Raw genomic sequence first — 19,696 nt, forward strand, 5'->3', positions numbered from 1 at the left:
GACCGGTACCAGGTCCCAACTCTGGCCAACCATGGGGTCTTGAGGGCCAGTCCGAGGATTTGCCTGCCGCTCTCACGGCGGCACCGCCGGGGCTCTCAATCCCCAGCTCCGCTCCCCTCCTGCCAGCCCGGCCGCCGTGGTGGACTACATCTCCCACAATGCCCTCGGCCCGGCCTCCCCACCCCACCGCCAGGCTGGGGGCCGGCTTCGCCAGTAGGAGAGCAGGGTTTCCAGGGGGCGTTCTCGGCGGCCAATGAGCGCGGCGGGGGGCGGGCCTCTCCCGTCCATTGTTCTCGGTGCCCCTCGGGCTTGAGCCTTGGTGAGTCCGGAGGGGCCGGGCAGTGCCCGGGGGCGCTTTTGCGCGCGGAGTGGCTGCCGGAGCCCGACCTGGTCTCTCGAGAGGTGAGCCCGGAGAGACGGGCCTGGAGCGGCGCGGGCCGGGGGAGTAGCCCGCGGAGAGGGAATAACGGGCCTGGAGCCAGTGCGGGCAGCCCTGCTGGGGGAGGGGCGTCGGGGGCGCTGTCCGCGCCCGCGGGCCGGGGCCCCCAGGTTGACGCGCCCGGTCTACTGGGCGAATGGGCACCCGGACCCTGCTCCGGGGCGGCGAGCTCTCTGCACATTCAGCCAGGGGCGCGGGGTTGGGACTGGAAGTCACGCTGGACGGCATCCCGCGCAGCTCCTCGTTTTACAAATGGGGAAACTGAGCTTCCGAGGGGGCGTGTCTTGCCCCTGGTCAGGCAGCGAATGAGCTGACCCGGAGCAGTTTTCCCGGGCTCCCAAGCAGGACTTCTGTTATACCTGTGCCTCTTGCAGCCCTTTGGTAAATACACATTGAGAGCCTCGGTGTTCCCACTAGCTTTGCTTTCTTCTTCTTTTTTTTTTTTTCTCCTTCCCCGCCCCCCCATCTTTTTTTTTAAAAGGGGAGTTACCTGAGTCTTTGTGATGTGGTAGTGATTTTTAAAACATAATTTTTCATTGCTTTTATAGGCTTTATTTTAAATAGTAATTTCACTGCTCACAACATTTTGTAGAATTAACGTCCAAGTTTTGTTTTTCCTTGTGTATGTGTTCATTTTTAAACAGATTTGGGATCATACTGTGCCTGGTTTTTCTGTTTGGCTAGGTTTGTTTTTTTATCGGTAATTTTCATGTTTACGAAGATTATCTCATATTATTAATGGTTAATAATCTTTATCAGCCTGATTTTTAAAATATTTAAAACTACATGCAGCAGAATGAACAGATCTTAAATTTCATATGTATGCTTTGTGCAACCGTCATCAAATCAAGATATAGAACATTTCCAGCACCCCAAAGACTTCTTTGAGCCCCTTCTCAGTCAGTACCCCATGCCCCAAAGGTAGCCATTATTAAATCAGCATAGTTTTAAATACATTTTACTGTATGGATGTGCCATAATTCATTAAGCATTCCTGTGCTGCTGGATTTTTAAAATGTCTTTTTTTTTTCTTTCAATTAGAAACAAGGCTATGGCTTTGTTTCCTTGCAAATAAGTTCTTCTTCACAAAGATGGTTATTTTTAAAGATAAATTCCTGAGGGGGCCAAGGCTGCACTGAAGAGTGTGAGTATTTTAAAACTCATACTCATATAGTAAGAATGCAGTTAAGATACTGCCTTCCTCTCAGTGAGGCTCAAAGTGTCTTGACATCTGATCCATTGCTAATCCTGAAGATGTCCCCATAAGATAAGAAGGTTGGGTGTTACTATCTCTACCTATTAGATGGGCACTGAGGTTAAGGGACTGAGTTGTATGTTAGGTCAAGGTCACTCACTCTGCAGCAAATCTGAACTGATTTAGGGCAGAATAACTCAGTCCTGGGTTCTTAGGAGGACTCTGAATTTCTGATACTCATTCTTTTGGAAAGAAAAGTTCTGTATTTTTTTGTGATTTTTCTTAACTTATTTCACCACAGAGAGAGGTTTTCAGGAGTAAGCCATTTTTCCTTTAAGAGGGACAGGAAACTTGTGTTGATTTGCGGATGTAAGAATCACTTGGTGGACTGACCTGGGCTGCTGTGAGTTAGATCATTGTAGGACAGTCTACTTATTGATTGTGGTTCTCTTTCTCATTTCCCAGCCAGACTACTTGTTGAAATTTGAGGAGGGAGGTGTCTTCTCCGTGAGTCTGGCTCTAGAAGACTGAGGTTCAAGGCTAGAAGCCTGGGAGATTGCCCCGGGAAGGTGGATGATGGCTGCAGAGGTGCCGAGAGTAACCACCCCCCTGAGCCCCTTGGTCCAGGTGCCTCAAGCGGAAGAGGAACAGGAGGAGGTCACCACCATGATCCTGGAGGATGATTCATGGGTGCAGGAAGCAGTATTGCAGGAGGATGGCCCGGAGTCTGAGCCTTTTCCCCAGAGTGCTGGCAAGAGGAGCCCCCACGGGGAGGCCGTTGGAGGGCCGCAGGGTGCACTTGGCCGCCTCCGAGAGCTCTGTCGGCGCTGGCTGAGGCCGGAAGTGCACACCAAGGAACAGATGCTGACCATGTTACCAAGGGAAATTCAGGCCTGGCTGCAAGAACATCGTCCCGAAAGCAGCGAGGAGGCCGTAGCCTTGGTGGAGGACTTGACCCAGACCCTTCGGGATGGCGGTAAGATGCTGGGCCTCATGGGGAGAGGGTGGGAGCATCCCCCCACTGTGGAGGAGTGTGGTGTTTATGGAAGAGGAGAAGGTGGTATCGAGGATGGAGGTGGGGACACCCTGTCCTCCTGCTGCTGCTGTAGGCAACCAGGACAGGCTCACCTTTTTTAACGCCCTTATGTGCAATGGCAGTTCCAGAATTTCAGTATAGGAGAGGCTTACAGGACTATTCTTGGAGCTATATTTGCATAATAAGCACAGTGTTTACTTCTGTGTTCATTTAGAGTGGTTGGGAAGCTGATGGAGGTTATAGGGAGGGGGACTGAAGACCGTATAAACCGCCCCTTGGCACCTTCCCTTGGTTGTGCAATAAACATCCAAATATTTGAAGTTCCAGCAATTAGAAGAACCAGATAATCCTATTTTTTAAAAGTGATTATTCTTATGACACCAGCTAGTAACTAGAAACTTGCTATGGTATAAAGTCGTCCTAAGCTCTTGGAAGAGTCATTTCAAACTTGAGCTCTTTGCCACGGTTACCATTCTTGTCTCCCATGTTACTGATACATTCTGGGGTCCAGGCATGCCATTTAACTACTCTGTCTCCATTCTGGTCTTCAACTGTAGACTGGACTCCCTTGATTACAGATGTTTCCTTCACATCTGCCTGTGTCCCTGGGGCTGCTTCAGGACCCATGGATGATGGCTGCCTTGGCACTGATGAGAGCCGTAGAAGTTCAGAGAAAGGAAGGGAGAGGACCAGAGAGGTCAGAGAGCTCCAGAAGGAGGTTGTAGGCTGGAGTGGAGTTTGCAATGGTGCAGGGCAGCAGGGAGGGTTTGGCTGCTGAGAAGAAAGTGGCGGGTGGCATGAAGCTCACTGGTTCAGGTGACAGTAAGAAAGGCTGGCCAGTTGGAGTAGAAAGTGTGTTTTTAGGAAGTGGTAGGATGTGGAGTTTGGGGGAAGGGTGGGTGGGGGCTTGGACTGAATGTCGTTGGCCTCAGCAGGTTCTTGAACTAAGCCCAAGGGGCATGGGAGGAAGTGGAATTTGGCAACAGGATGTAGGTTTGATTCGAGTAGGGAGAGGCCAGCGGCAGGAGAGCAGCCAGGAAGCCGCCTAGACATCAGGCGTGCCGGCATAGGGGTCGGGCTGAGGCAGGGACGGAGGAGAAGGGGAGGACATTGGACGCAGGTAAGAAGAACCCATAGTAACACTAGTTAGCATTTACAGATCCCTTTCTGGTCCAGGTCTCATGCGTAGTATCCACTATGCAAAACTGACGGACACTTCACCGTCTTGGGAGATAAGTGACGTTATTATCACCAGAGAAGTTAAGTGACTTCCTGAAGATCACGCAGCTAGTATGAGGCCGAACCAGGATTTGAACCCATGGGTCTGAGGACATGGCCCATGTTCTTTTTTTTTTAGATTTTATTTATTTATTTGAGAGAGAAAGAGAGAGAGAGAGAGCACGAGACAGAGGAGGGTCAGAGGGAGAAGCAGATTTCCCGCTGAGCAGGGAGCCGGATGTGGGAATTGATCCTGAGGCTCCAGGACCATGACCTGAGCCGAAGGCAGTCACTTAGCCCACTGAGCCACCCAGGCGCCCCTTGGCCCGTGTTCTTAAGCAGTTTATCACATCTGTGGTACAAAGCGATAGTTCCCAGTGGGGTGTTGCAGGCAAGGACTAAGACAAAGATGGCCAGCCCAGAGGCGTCCAGTGTGGAGGATTCAGAAGACCGGGAAGAGAAGAGAGGAAAGGAGGTGGTTTGGGAGCAGAGGCTGCGACCAAGCCCAGGGACTTGGGAGGTAGAGGAGTAAAGCTGGCTTTTGGAGGAAGGGACTGACATTGAGGGCCTCCTGTGAGCCCAGCCCCCTGGGCTCCTCCTGTGTCTGCCTCACTAGCAATCCTGGGAGGTGGGTGGGACTGTCATTTTACAGATGAGGAAATGGAAATTCAGCAGGGTCAGGCCCTTACTCAAGGTCACGCACTAGATGGTAAGTGGTGGAGCCGGGATTCAGACTCTGGTCTTTGTGCTTCCACATGTGTTCGGTGTGTTTTATCTGAAGCAAAGTACCTGGTTTTCTTTGGCCCTGAAAAATAACTTTTAACTTTACTCTTCCTATTAGAAAAAAACCCAAAATCTCTCATCCTGTCCTAAAAACTTAATTGACTTGCCTCCTGATGAAAGTGACAAGTTTGTAACGAACTTTAGGATCTTTAGTCAGATACTGTGGAGAGGCTGGAGGGGTTGAGGGCTGAGGAGTAACCTCTGAGGTAGTTGCTTATTTTTATTTTTTTGAGATTTATTTATTTGAGAGAGAAAGCAAGCATGAGTCAGGGGAGGGTCAGAGAGAGCATCTCAAGCCGACTCCCTGCTGAGCACGAGGCCCGGGGCTCGATCCCATGACCCATGAAATGACCCAAGCTGAAACCAAGAGTCAGACCCTTCACCGACTGAGCCACCCAGGCGCCCCTGGGGTGATTGTGTCATTGGGGGAAGTGGAGAAGCGGAGGGTCAGGTCGGAGCAGGTGCTTCTGAGGCAGGGATAGGCACCCACTGTGGCAGCCCTCGCCACCCGGCTGGCTGCGGGGGCTTTGTGCCTTTTATCACTCCCAGAACGTCTAAGATGGGTTCGTCAGTCCTCTGACTTCTACCCTTGAGATCGGCTTTGTTGGTCTCCACCCGTTTAACAAAGTCCCCTGACCTTCCCGTGATTACTCAGAGGAACCCATGCACTTTACCTTCATCCCCTGAAACATTTGTTCAGCCTAAACCACTTGACCTCTGTTCTGTTCGTCCAGCTCGGGACCTTTGGACACACTGACCCAGCACCGGACATTTCAATCCCTGTTTCGACGGTGGTTATTTAATATCTGACTAACAGGTACCTCTGGGTGCTCACATTAAAAGTTCTTATAACTGCCATGAAGGTGGGACCTGTGCTACTGGTTTAAGGGGTAAAGCTCATCTCTCCTTGCGACTGTGTCCCAAGGACGTTTTCATCCCCATGCGCAGTCCTCTTTCAGGCTTGTGCTGCTTCTGCCCAGAACTCTTACAGCGGCCCAGCCCTTTCCTCCTCCAGGGCCCCCTGCTCCACTCCTACCTACGTGGCCGGGCGCTCTCCTGCTTCGAAATCTTCGGAAGTTCCCCAGTGTGTCCAAATCAAGCACGAGCTCCTTATTCTGCTTGGAACTGGGGCCTTGTATGACAGCCCAGAGCTGCCCTGCAGCGGCCCCTGGTCCTCCCACCATTGCCCTGGTCCATTCAGACCAGATCTTGCCATTTCTTGAACGAAGCCTGTACTTTCTGGCATGCGTCTGTGCTCTTGAAGTTTGAGTTGGAATGGCTTTGTCCCATCCCTGTGTGATAAAATCCTGGGTGCCCTTTGAGGGTACACCCTTGGAGACCCGCTCCAGAAATCCGTCCTTACTTCAGGTCCCCCTTGCCTGTCCCCAGCTCCAGCCACCCGGGAGCACTCTGACCCCCTCTTCCAGAAGCCGTCTGCCCCAGAGCCTTGGGGTTCTCCTTGTCCTTTAGCTTTTGATTATGTTCCATTTTGTTTTCTATTTATATGAATAGTTGTCTTATTTCTCCTAGGAACCTTTAGAACCCCAGAAGGCATGGAACCTGTTTTCTTCTCTTTTTTTCTTTTTTTCCTTTCTTCTCTCCCAGCACTGTGCACAGTGCCCCCCACACAGTGGGAGCTCAGTAAGTATTGCTGGCGTGAATACATGCATCCTTCCTGCCCGCCGGCAGGTGTGGAGAAGCTCCCTTGCTAGCACGGTCCATGAAGGGGGTGGACAGACGGCTTCTTCATTCCAGGCTTCTCTGCCTTTCCTTGAGAAAGCCATGCTAAGCTTTTAAAACAAAATCGGGTCAAGGCCATGTTTGGCAGAACAGAGCTGGAACACGGCCAAGTCTGGAAAGTGGGGAGAGGTGAGGCTGCAGAGCTGGGGGTGCTCAGGCCGGTGGGCAGCCCGGGCAGCTCAGTCCAGTGAAAGAGCACTCACTCTCAGTCTCTGGCATTTTCGATCTTGGAAGCGCCATATGAATCCTTTGTTCAGCAAACCTGGTGAATGCTATCATGTTTATGCTATTAATAAAGATATTGCTAAGTTGATTTTATTTTTTTAGTAATCTCTTCCCACAACACGAGGCTCGAACTCACAACCCTGAGATCGAGAGTCAGTCACATGCTCTTCCGACTGAGCCAGCCAGGCGCCCCAAAGATATTTTTACACAGAGCAAACATGTTTCTGAGGATGGAGGTTTGTGCTGTTCCCATTTCTCAAATTCCAAAGGCTCCAGGACATCCTCCCGGCCTGGCCTGAGTATAAACTAGAAGGTGGCCTTTTTGACCTGATGTTATCCAGCCAAAGTGCAGGAATCGTGTGGGAGACCTATAGCAATTACTTGCGTGGGACAAGCTTTGACTCTGGAAACCTCTGGTTTGGTGAATCCACACCCCAGGGAGGACATTTGCCTGAAAGTTTTTGTGCACATCAATGAATTACAGGATGGAGAAAATGAACCGGTGAAGGGCAGGAATTGCAAACCTCAGGAGGGCGTCACTGGTCCCGTGGGGCTCATCTCCCCAGTGGTGAGGATTTTCAGTTGAAGGGAGATTGGAAGTTTTCGCCTGGTGGCTGTGTTTTCAGCTTGTGTTTCATAGACTCACTGCAAGACCATTTATGAATAGCATGGGTTATCTCGAGTTCTTGTTAGAAAGTCCCAACGTAAAAATCAGAACGCTTCCTTTTCTTCTTTTTTTCTGGTGATTTGGTGAATGACAACCCAGATTGTCCAGGGTAATCCTGAATATAAAATACTTGTCCTTGCAAATCATCAGAATGTCTCGGAGTTCAATAGTGTGGGTGGCCAAGCCCTACCTCTCAGACTCCTATCTGTAAGTGGCCTGGGGCTGGAAATCATTTCTCAAATTGTATGGCCCAGTTTTTGGTTCAGAAACTGTAGCCCTGCAGAGCTGAGACAGCTTGAGCCCACACTGTCGTCTGACTGCTCTACCCAGGGTTCAAGCACCTTTCTGTAAGACGTGAGCGGAGAGACAGTGCTAGAGCCTGCAGACCGGGGACTCATGGCACGGTGGCCTTCCCCAGGCCCCCCATATCAGTGTTGGTGCAACATCAGGGTAGCGGGGAAATGCTCCTCTCCTGACACATAGATTTTTATCTCACAGAAGCTCCACCGCCCAAAAAAGAAACTGCTGACATCAGAGGGGAGCAAAGGGGAAATTACCGGGCTCAAAATGGATGACTCCTGATATGTAAATCCTCTGACCATCGGCGCAGCGTGTGGTCCCTGCGCCCCGCGGCGTCAGCATCGTCTGCAAATGTGTTAGAAATGAACTTCCTGGGCCCCACCCCAGACCTACTGCACCAGAAACTTTGGGGGTGGGGCCCAGTACGCTGTGGTTTAACAAGCCCTCCTAGTGCTCCCGATGAGCAAGCCACTGTGCTAGACCTCTGGTTCTCAGACTTGGCCCCACATCGGAATCACCTGGGGCCCCACTCCCAGGGAGTCTGACTTTCTGATTTCATTGGCATTGGGTGTGGCCCAGGCAAGAAAGTTTTGGAAGCTCCCAGGTGGCCCTAAGCTGCAGCAAAGTGTCAAAACCACTGCTTAGAGCCTTGTTACTCAGTGTGGTCCGCGGACCAACAGTACTGGTGTCACCTGGAGCTTGTAGGAAAGGCACGCTCTGCCTCACCCCAAGTGAAGCAGCATCTGCATTCAACAGAATCTCCAGGGGATTCATCTGCACTCTGAAGTGGGAGAAGCACTGCTCCAGCCAGAGAGGAGTGGAGGCTGTCAGCTTCAAACCTCCTCCCGCCCCAGAGTCACAGCTGGCCTCTCCAGGCGTCGGTAGCGTCACCTGGCTTTGGGTGCACACAGGCAGCAACAGGTTACCTCGTCTGAGTTTGCTGCCCCAGAAATGCTCCCTTCATGCCAGCAACGAGCAAATGCATTCATTTTTCATGACAAGACAGGGAACGGAGAGTGTTGGAGGGTTGTAAAGGTGTTAGTCTTTTTAAAGCTACGATGCTCAGTTTCCAAACAAAACTCACCTTTAAGTCACTGAAATAGTTGCAGCGTATACCATACAGAGCTCTGAGAGAGACGTAATGTTCTGACTGTAAAATGTCTGGCAATCATTCATTTAAACTGATAACGGAGCTCATTGCCGTTGTTATCCGTGGTTCATGTCTCAGGCAGCCGGAGTGCGGGAACAATGGTCCCAGTCATCTGGGGCCAGCGGGCTCCTGCCAGGCTTGCCAGGACCGCGCTCCGATGGGGAGAGCCCGGCTCAGGAGGAAGCTGTGTGACAGTCACGCCTGCATTTTAGACCAATGGCTCTGACCATGGCATTGAGACACAGTGGTGTGTCACGATCAGGTGAGGGGGCTTCCGCAGAGTTTGGAGCCTAACCCATACTAAATCGCCAAAGTCTGTGACTAGTTCACTTTTCTAAATAAATTACAGTAAATTCAGGTTGATCTCCCTATTGATATCAGTTTTCCTCACACTCACCGTGATATGCTTTCCAGTGTGGGAGAGGAAGAGGAGGTGTCAGGCTGGGCAGGGGACATACACGGCCCCGTGAACAGCAGTGGGGATGTGCTGTGCATGGGACTCCAGAGCCTGTGTCCGGGGGTAATCCAACAACCACTGCTTTAGCCCGAGCCTCGAACGTGGCTATTGTTTACAACCGAGAAGGGAAGAAGGGGGGCCTATGACAATTCAACAACCATTCCGTGAATGGCATGTGGGACGGTGGTCTCACCATTTTGAAAAACCTAACATTGGATCCTTACTTCATAACTTAACATGGAAACAGATCTCTGGCTTATAAGTGACACAAACATAAATTTCAGATGGATTACAGATCTCAACTGTAAAAGACCTGGAATAACAGGTAGGGAATATTTTTATAACCTTGTGGTGAAGGACTTCTTAAGCAAGACAGCAGTCTTCAAAGCTGGATTGGACTCAGGAAAACAGAAAAGCCCTTTGTATAAAAAAGTACCATGAACAAAGTTAAAAGACAATACACCAACTGGAAGGGAATATTTGCAACAAACTCTGCGGTACAGCAGATAAGAGTCAAAAACCCTTGATCTGGGGGCGCCTGGTTCTTGGTTTTGGCTCAGGTCATTATTTCAGAGTCCTGGTATGGAGCCCCGCGTCAGGCTCCCTGCTCAGCGGGGAGTCTGCTTCCCCTCCCCCTCCTCTCCCTCTGCATCCCCCCCCCCCCCCCGTGTACTCTCTTTCTCTCTCTGAAATAAATAAGTAAATAAGTAAATCTTAAAAAACAACAACAAAAAAACCCTAGATCTGTAAGGGCTTCTGTAATCCCTAAGAAAAGTCAGTGCAGTGCAGTGTAAGGTAAAAGATATGAACGGGGGAAAAAGATATAAAGGGGCTATTTATTTTTAAAGATTTTATTTATTTGAGAGAGAGAGCACAAGCAGGGAGGAGAGGGAGAAGCAGGCTCCTCACTGAGCAGGGAGCCCGATGTAGGGTTTGATCCCAGGACCTTGGGGATCTTGACCTGAGCCAAAGGCAGACGCCCAACTGGCTGAGCCACCCAGGTGCACCAAGAATGGGCAATTTAGAAATGAAGAAAAGTAAATTATAACTTTATGAAACCATATGTCCCATCTTAACGACTGATCAGGGAAGTACTCAATTCTTTTGCCTACTGGACCATCAGAAATTTAATAGAGTGTTTCTGAGAATTCTCTGCCTTTCTAAGCATTTATTTACATCTTCTAAAACTAATTTCAGAATTAGTAGGTAATGTCACCTATTTTAAATTTGATAGAGCGCATAAAATTATGAGCCATATATTCTCTTTTGAGTGTGATAAAATTTACATAACATAAAATTTGCCATTTTAACCTTTTTTTTCATTTTAATCATTTTTATGTGTACAGTTCACGGACATTAAATATATTCATGTTGTTGTACAACCATCACCACCATCCATCTTCAGCACTGTCTCCTCTTCTCAAACTGAAACTGTGCTCAGTAAACAACTCCCCGTTCCTCCCTCCCTCCCCCATAGCCCCTTGCACCCACCTTTCTAATTCCTATCACTATGATAACTTTGTTCTCAGTACCTTATATAGAGGAATCATACGATATTTATCCTTTTGTGGCTGGCTTATTCTTTCACTTAGCATAATGTCCTCAAGATTCGTCCATGTGGAAGCATGGGTCTGAATTTCATTCCTCATTAAGGCTGAATAATATTCCATTCATTCATTTGTTGATAGACCTTTGGGTTTTCAACATGGGGTTATTATGAGTAATGCAGGAACAGGGATGTACAAATACCTGTTTGAGTCCCTACTTTCAGTTCTTTTGGATGTAGACCCAGATGTGGAATTATTAGATCATATGGTAATTCTAGGTTTAATTTTTTGAGGAGCCACCATACTGTTTTCCACCGTGGCTGCACTATTTTACATTCCCACCAGCAGTGCACATGGGGAGAATCATATGTATCTTTTAAAGATTTATTCATTTTTAGAGAGAGAGCACGTGTGAGAGTGGGGAGGGTCAGAGGGAGAGGGAGAGACAGAATCTCAAGCAGACTCCACGCTAAGTGGAGCCTGAGCAGGGCTTGATCCCAAGACCCTGAGATCATGACCTGAGCCAAAACCAAGAGTCAGACGCCCAACCGACTGAGCCACCCTGGCGCCCAAAGAATCATATGTTCTTTTAAGTCTTTCTCAGGGATACATTTTTTTTTTTTTTAAGATTTATTTATTTTAGAGAGAGAGCATGAGCAGGGGGGACGAAGGGAGAGACTCCGTGTTGAGCAGCTGAGCATGGAGCCCAATGCACGCAGTGTTGCCTCTTTGTCTAGTAAAGGAGGGGACGGCTGGTCCTTAAGCTGCTGACAGGGCAGGGGGTCTGGATTCTCCTCTGCAGTGAGATGGTAGAAGATAATCACACAGATTAAGTATTACATTTAAAGGCTTTCTGATTATGAGAGAAGTCTCATAATTCTGTCTAATACTTGGATACTGTTTTTGTTTACATTTAAATCTTTGATCAGTTTGGGATTTTTCCCAGTATGGGATCCAACCTCAGATTTTTTCCATTCGGCCTCGCTAGTCAGTCCAGCATCATTTCTAGAATGTCAGTTGAATGTTGAGCCTTTTCTCCGTGGATTTGAGAGGCTGCCCTTGTCAGACATTCAAGTCCCATTGTCGTTAGAGTCGTGTTTCTGTTCACTCGTCTGTCTATTCATGTACCACCCGTGTTCAGTTCTGAATTCACACGTCTGCTGAGTCTGTTTCTAGTGTTTGTGGTGTTTCCCTGATCTATTAATGTTTTCATTCTTGAGATCTTGTAGTGTGCTTGAACATCGGACAAAGATAGTCCCTCTCCTCCCCATCCCCGGTCTCAGTCAGTAATCCTGTCTTAACGTTTTAAGGTGGTTTTCTTTTTTTAGTTGTCTCTACCCCCAACGAGGGGCTCAAACTCATGACCCCGAGGTCAAGAGCTGCGCGCTCCACCAACGGAGCCGCCACCTGGTAAAGACCCGTGCGTGCCCTTCAGGTGCCTGATTTGCCAGTTTTAAAGGGTACGCTCTGAACTCCCAGGTGAGGGAGGCAATGCAGATGAGGCGATCAATGAACATATCCTCTGTCCCACCTTCTCTCAACCCCAGTTTGGCTAGAGTGTCATTTCTGCGTTGCTGGGTAGCCTCTTCGTTCTCTTCTCATTGTAATGGCCACAGTCGTTTGAGACTTCGTTCTCAAGTCTGCCGGATCAGGCGCTCGTCCCCAGCCCGTTTGCTCGGAGTTCCCTTCATCTCTCGGTTGACTGAAGCTCACCTCCTAGTAGTTTCTTCAAGAAGGGCTCATCGGAACCATATTCCGAGAATTTGTGCGTATTCAAAGCGTGATACTTGAAGGACAGTTTTGTTGAACACAAAATCCTGGGCCTCCCCTTTCTTTCCTTGTCTGCCTCATGTCTGCAGTGTCGTCACTGTGGGGAAGTCTGAACCCAAGTGATTCTCTTCCCCCACGTACGTGATTCGAGCCCTTTGCCTTGCGGTCCGCTCTCATCGCTAACCACTCTGGCTTCGCTTTCCGAACACAGCGCGCCTTCCCAGGGTCCTTTAGCTTCCTCGCTGCAGCGTGTGCTCTGCTCCTTGGGTCTAGTTCCCCTGTTTGAGGACTCGGTTATGTGTGCGTGGACTCTCCTTTCATCTAGCTTCTCTGTCTTTCTCGTCAATCCCTTCATCCTCCCTGTCCCCTTCCTTTCACTGCTCTTCTCCTTTCGGCCCTCCTCTGCCCTTCCCGCTTGCCAGTGTGCCTGTTGTCCTTCGTACTCCTCCTCCTGTGCTCGGGTCTCTGGATTTCCTCTGCTTTCCCACGTCCTGCCGGCTCCCACTCTGTCTCTTCCTGCTGTCTCCTGTCTTCCAACTTTTACTGTGTGGTCTTCCTTCCTGGAGGTGGTTGCTTCAAGTTTTTTTTTCCTTTTTTTCTGCTTTTTTTAAGAGAAAGAGAGTGCATGTGCAGGGGGGGTGGGTCTCAAGCAGACTCCCGGCTGAGCGGGGAGCCCGAGGCGGGCTCGATCTCATGACCCTGAGATCATGCCCTGAGGCGCAACCAAGAGTCGGAAGCTCAACTGACTGAGCCACGCAGGAGGCCCTCATTTATTATTTTTTTTTAATGCATGAAAAATGTCACTTTCTCAGTCATAATTGCCATGATTACTGTATGAGGGTCAAAGGCTCCCTCCTTCTCTGCTTTACAGAAACAGAAGCTTCCTGCATAGAGAGGCCATCTGGGTGATTCTGGTTGGAGTGTCCCCTCCTGCACTTCTCTGAGCCAAAGCAGCCAGCCCTGCTTGCCCCAGTTCCCAAATGCACTGTTGCTCTTGAGGGGCAGTCCCTTACCTTCAGGAAGTGATTTTCTGCCTGAGCTTTTTTTATATCCTTTTTTTTTTTTTTAATTAAGTAAGCTCCACATGCCCAGTGTGGAGCCCAACGCGGGGCTTGAACTTATGATCCTGAGATCAAGACCTGAGCTGAGATCAAGTCAGATGCTTAACCGACTGAGCCACCCAGTGCCCCTCTGTCTGAGCTTTTTGAGATCAGCTGCCCCTCAGTTCTGTCCCCTGCCCCCCCCCCCACTGCTTTCCATGCTTGTTCTCTTCACTTCGTGCCTCATTGGCCTCTGCCCTGTCTCTGCTGTTTTTGGAAGCCCTTATATGTATTTTAGTGTCTGCAAATTAATCTTTCTCCTAATCTCACTGCTTATGCAGTTTGAGGTTTGTTTTTTTTTTGTTTTCCCTGTTGCTTCTGAGCTCATTCCAGAACATACCAACCAGTTCTTCTGATTTTAAGGCAGTGGGACATCAGCTAATGTCCCTGTTCAGAAGAGAACAATTACTAAAGTCACTTTTTAAAAACAATTTATTTATTAGAGAGAGAAGCACGTGGGGGGTAGGAGCAGAGGGAGAGAAAGAGAGAAACTTAAGCAGACTCCCCGCTGAGCGCGACAATGTGGAGCTTGATCTCAGGACTCTGAGATCAGACCTGAGCTGAAACCAAGAGTCAGATGCTCAACCGACTGAGCCACCCAGGTGCCCCTACTAAAGTCATTTTTAAAAATGTTTTCGGTAGGGGAGCCTGGGTGGCTCAGTCGTTAAGTGTCTGCCTTCGGCTCAGGTCATGATCCCAGGGTCCTCGGATCAAGCCCTGCGTTGGGCTCCCTGCTCAGCAGGAAGCCTGCTTCTCCCTCTCCCTTTGCTTGTGTTCCCTCTCTCTCTATCTCTCTCTCTGTCAAATAAATAAAATCTTTTTTAAAAATGTTTTTGGTAGTATTAGCTTGCAGAAAATAAATCAGGGCCTCTGCCTAGAAGAGTGGTGATAGCAGGCCTCTGTGCTAGAAACTTGCAAAACACTGTTGCAGGAAGTCGAGGAGGTGCAGAACTCCCAGTCCTGGCCATGTGGGAGCATGCACTGTGCCCCCCATGCCTGCATCTGTCCCCTGGATGCCTGGGGCCACAGATTACCAGCAGTGTATGTGCTATAAGCATGAAATGGAATCATAGGCCTACTTGTAAGTGTAAATACAATCTTCTGTGGACTGACAGCATAACTAGAACCCAGATTCTGCTTGAGGGCATGTCAGATTTTATCCTGTGCACCTATGGAAATTTACCTTAACCTACAGAAACTAAGAATGACTGAATCGACCATCTAATGTTAAATAAACTATTTCTTAGCTTCAGTAATGGGAATGTCACTCAGACCTTGTGAATTATTTTACTAATTGTCTTCCCAGTTCTGGATGGATCTGCTTTCTCTGGAGGTCTGATGTTAGGTGTTAGGGATAATTAGGCTATCACCCTGATCGACAAATCATTGATTTATTTCTGTACAGCCTACAGAATTCCAAAAGAGAATTGAAGACAGCTTACAGAAACAGAGCACAAGGGTGCTTGCTTCGGCACCACATACACTCAAACTGGAACAATACAGAGAAGATTAGCCAAAGAAGGAGGGAGGCAGGAAGGGAGGGAAGGAAGGAAGGGAGCACAAGGAAATTATAGCAAAGAAGGAAATAATGGGAGGACAAACTGAAAGAACACAGATTGCGGGCTGTACAAATATCCAGTATTCTCTCTCTGAGTGCTTGGCTCCAAGCTTCCAAGCAGGCAAGGCAGAGAGAGAGCCACAACCAGGGGCATGAGGCAAACACAAATCTGTTGCTCAGAATAGCAGTGCTCTTGGGAATTTTGGTTAGAGGAAAATTTCCTTCTCGTTCATCAAGAGGACATTGTGTGGCATAAACAGTGTCACCAACAACTTCCTGGCAGTGTTAATGTTCCTGACGGCCATTAATTTCCGATGACACTTCTCAGACTGTTCGTGACTGTCAGCCAGAGCCATTAAATCAACACGCAGCTCAGTTCTATGGAGATCAGAACAGTGAGGTCCAGGCTCACGGCTCTCCGCTGCTCCAACCTGGGATAGCCTTCAGAGTCTCTCAACGAAGGAAGGGGAAGCATATGTTGTTAGCAATCTGCCCTCCTGATTTCTTTGTTGTTGTTCTTCTTTTTTTAAGATTCTATTTATTTATTTGAGAGAGAGCTCACAAGAAAGCACAAGCAGGGGGAGAGACAGAGGGAGAGGGAGAAGCAGGCTCCCTGCTGAGCAGGGAGCCCCATGTGGGGCTCCATCCCAGGACCCTGAGATCATGATCTGAGCTGAAGGCAGACGCTTAACCTACTGAGCCACCCAGGCGCCCCCTCCTAATTTCTTTCACCCGGATGTTTGATAAGTGTTGGGCAGTAGAGTTTGGCAAGTTTTTGGATGGTAGATAGTTTGTATTACCAATGGGAGGTCCATCTGTAAGCTCCTACTGCGGATACATTTTAGGGCTCTTCTAAGTGCCCACTTGTTTGCAGTCATCTGTATAGACACCTAGAGTCCTTGTTGTAGGGGCCCTGTCATCTTATCTGTGTCTTACTTACATATTATAATTTAGTAAGATTATAAACACAGGACATACTGTAATGCAGAGATGATTATATAAGCTCTCTTTGAAAGGAGACTGGGCTTTAGGGAAATTTCTTTGGTACCAGTGAAAAACCCATTCATTCATTCTCCAAATTTAATTGAGCACCTGTTACACATGAGGCACCTTGGTGAGTACTGGGGGTCACTGTGTACCCTTTTGCTTTCCGCTGATCCGGATTTTCAGATTCCCACCTGACTTCCGTTCCCCAGTGGAGAAACAGGTGCAGATCTAGAACCCAGATCTTGAAGACTTAGAAATTCTGGGTGATCACTGCGTGGCTGTGAGCTCCGACAACTAGATAATCATGTAGAAGGAAATCAACCTGGTTTTTAAAAGTTTTGAGGGTTCTTCAGCTTATTTTTAGTAGAAGTTTAATTTTTAAAATATTTCACGTGGGTTTCCTTTCCTTCTCTCATCATTACAGGAAACTGAGTATAAATCGTATGTGTTTCTTCACTTTCAGATTTCGAGATCCAGAGTGACAATGGGGAGAACTCTAATCAGGATCTGTTTGAGGATGTGGAATCACATGAGATGTTCTCAGAAATGCCCGAAGGAGAAGGCATTCAGCAGTCCGACTGGGAAAGTGACTCTGAGAGAGACTGTGGCTCCAGGGGGCCCCTGGGGAACGCCCGGCGAGAGGATCGCAGGGAGGCGCCGGTCCAGGGCAGGGAAGTGGGACAGCTCATCGGCCTTCAGGGCACCTACCTGGGTGAGAAGCCCTACGAGTGTCCCCAGTGTGGGAAAACCTTCAGCCGGAAATCCCACCTGATCACCCACGAGCGGACCCACACAGGAGAGAAATACTACAAATGCAACGAATGCGGGAAAAGCTTTAGCGATGGTTCTAACTTCAGCAGACACCAAACCACCCACACGGGGGAGAAACCTTACAAATGCAGAGACTGTGGGAAAAGCTTTAGCCGGAGCGCAAACCTCATCACCCACCAGCGGATCCACACAGGCGAAAAGCCCTTCCAGTGCGCCGAGTGCGGCAAGAGCTTCAGCAGGAGCCCCAATCTCATCGCCCACCAGCGAACGCACACGGGCGAGAAGCCCTACTCGTGCCCCGAGTGTGGGAAGAGCTTCGGCAACCGGTCCAGCCTTAACACGCACCAGGGCATCCACACGGGCGAGAAGCCGTACGAGTGCAAGGAGTGCGGCGAGAGCTTCAGCTACAACTCCAACCTGATCCGCCACCAGAGGATCCACACGGGCGAGAAGCCCTACAAGTGCCCCGACTGCGGCCAGAGGTTCAGCCAGAGCTCGGCGCTCATCACGCACCGGAGAACGCACACGGGCGAGAAGCCCTACCAGTGCGGCGAGTGCGGCAAGAGCTTCAGCCGCAGCTCCAACCTGGCCACGCACCGCCGGACGCACCTGCTCGAGAAGCCCTACAAGTGCGGCGAGTGCGGCAAGAGCTTCAGCCAGAGCTCCAGCCTCATCGCCCACCAGGGCACGCACACGGGCGAGAAGCCCTACGAGTGCCTGACGTGCGGGGAGAGCTTCAGCTGGAGCTCCAACCTCCTCAAGCACCAGCGCGTGCACACGGGCGAGAAGCCGCACAAGTGCGCCGAGTGCGGCAAGGGCTTCAGCCAGCGCTCGCAGCTCGTGGTGCACCAGCGGACGCACACGGGCGAGAAGCCCTACAAGTGCCTCATGTGCGGCAAGAGCTTCAGCCGGGGCTCCATCCTGGTCATGCACCAGCGCGCACACCTGGGCGACAAGCCGTACCGCTGCCCCGAGTGCGGCAAGGGCTTCAGCTGGAACTCTGTCCTCATCATCCACCAGCGCATCCACACCGGGGAGAAGCCCTACAAGTGCCCCGAGTGCGGCAAGGGCTTCAGCAACAGCTCCAACTTCATCACCCACCAGAGAACGCACGCCAAAGAGAAAACGTCCTGAGCCGGCGGGGCCCAGCCACGGGGCCCTGGAACAGCGACGTCCGTGCAGGAGAGCCGTTCTTCCCCGGGGGCCTCCGGGGACTTGGGCCAGCATCTCACCCTCGCTTGCCCTCGTTCCTAACACCCACTGCCATCTCGGTGGGCAGAGTCAAACGCCCAGAACAGAGGACAGGGACGGAAGGTCGCAGAGTGGGGTCTCTGTTTCCCTGCATGACACTCAGTTGGCTTCCTCTCTCCTGATCCTCCATGCCTCGGTTTCCTCTTTGTAGCACAGGGGGAGTGTTTCTTGGGGGGTACAGAAGACAGTGTGGCCCACAGCCCAGGCCGAGGCCTCAGAAATACTGGAAAGCGATAGGTGTGGTCTGGTGGTTCTGCTGCCACTTGGTCGGGTTAAGGTGCCTTTGCCCCAAGCTGCTGGCATGCCAGGGGGTCAGGTCAGAAGTGGCTCTTCCTGGCCTTGTGTCTTGGGCTTTGATTTCAGGTCAAGGTGGGTGGGCTTTTCTAACTCTGAGTCATCCACAGGAAGGTAAAGCCCTTCTCTCTGTAGAAAGTGTCAGGGACACCGAGACGTGAGCAAGTACGCCCTGGAACCAGTGTCCCAGTAGCCTTTCCACTGATAAGAGCTAAAGAGGGCCCACCAGGGATGGTAGAAGATGAGGCGATGTACACATCTGCTTGTGTCTCTGCTTACTGTCCTGTGCTAAGTCGGCTGCCAGGGGAATGCACTAGTTTTTGTGGGGTTTTGTTTTTTGAGTGGGAAATCGGGGACCCCCAGCCACCTACCCCTGGTGGGTGGTGGGTTCTGTCTCTTCAAGGGCAAAAGAGTCCTGCACCCTTCAGGGTGGGCTTGTGTCTTTACCCCCACAAATACCAGCCCCAAAATCATCTCTCTATGCACTTGTCATTCTCCCATTCTTCTCGTTTTTATTTTATATGTGCAGGGCTAAAATTCTGTCTGGTAGCTTTTGTATACTTTCATATTTTTAAGGAAGTGTTGATTTTGAGGACACTTCCTCTGTCCTCTGGACAGATGTGGGCCTGAGTCAGGAGTTGTCCTACAGGTGTCACCCTTGATCTCCAGATGCTACCAGGGCTTTGTTCTTGGGTCCTTGAGACTTGAAACCATAAAGACCAGGGGATGCTAACAGGTCAAGGGGTTTGTTATAGGGAAGAGGAGAACGGAGAAGGTGTTTCTGGGAGATATGAAACCACCTCCTCCAGTGCATGGAGCCCATGCTCACAATGGGCCTTGGTTCTTATAGAATGGATACTCAAGATTTCCTAATAAAATAGAGTCCCATTCTTTTTCTGCATCTGCCTTTCAATGTGAACTTGACTATTAGCAAACCCACACCTCACTTCCCACCCACTCACCTCCTGCCTTAGGCCGAAAGTGGTCCAAGACCTTCAGGGAGTAAAAATCAGTGGTTTCAAAGAACGCACCTTTGGGTGAACCGAGATCTGTGTGCTTAACCAATGTACACACCTGTCCACTGTCCTTTGCCAACTGTGCATTCAGTCTGTCAGCTAAGACTTGGAGTGGCAGCTTTGGCTAAGGAGCCAGGTGGCCTCCTAAGGAGGCCGTTGGGAATCATCTCTATCCAGAATCAACTAGATTAG

The 19,696-nt window shown here is 49.9% G+C and overlaps 1 protein-coding gene across 5 annotated transcripts; it reads left to right on the plus strand.

The window, feature by feature from the left end:
* Positions 1 to 267: 267 nt before the first annotated feature.
* ZSCAN2 (zinc finger and SCAN domain containing 2) lies at positions 268 to 19,386 on the plus strand. 5 transcript variants are annotated; one of them, XM_026510513.4, is made up of 3 exons: positions 268 to 402; positions 2,100 to 2,610; positions 16,636 to 19,386. In XM_026510513.4, exons 2-3 carry the CDS (start codon positions 2,208 to 2,210, stop codon positions 18,075 to 18,077), a joined length of 1,845 nt encoding a protein of 614 aa, XP_026366298.2. In that variant the 5' UTR covers positions 268 to 402; positions 2,100 to 2,207; the 3' UTR covers positions 18,078 to 19,386. The 5 variants fall into 5 exon arrangements, with proteins under 5 accessions (XP_026366298.2, XP_044244354.2, XP_026366299.1 ...); XM_044388419.3 differs by having other exon boundaries at positions 268 to 319; XM_026510514.4 differs by lacking the exon at positions 16,636 to 19,386 and adding an exon at positions 5,406 to 6,724 and having other exon boundaries at positions 283 to 402.
* The last annotated feature ends 310 nt before the right edge of the window (positions 19,387 to 19,696 follow it).

This window comes from Ursus arctos, unplaced genomic scaffold (assembly GCF_023065955.2).
Source record: "Ursus arctos isolate Adak ecotype North America unplaced genomic scaffold, UrsArc2.0 scaffold_28, whole genome shotgun sequence".
In the NCBI taxonomy this organism is placed as follows: domain Eukaryota; kingdom Metazoa; phylum Chordata; class Mammalia; order Carnivora; family Ursidae; genus Ursus; species Ursus arctos.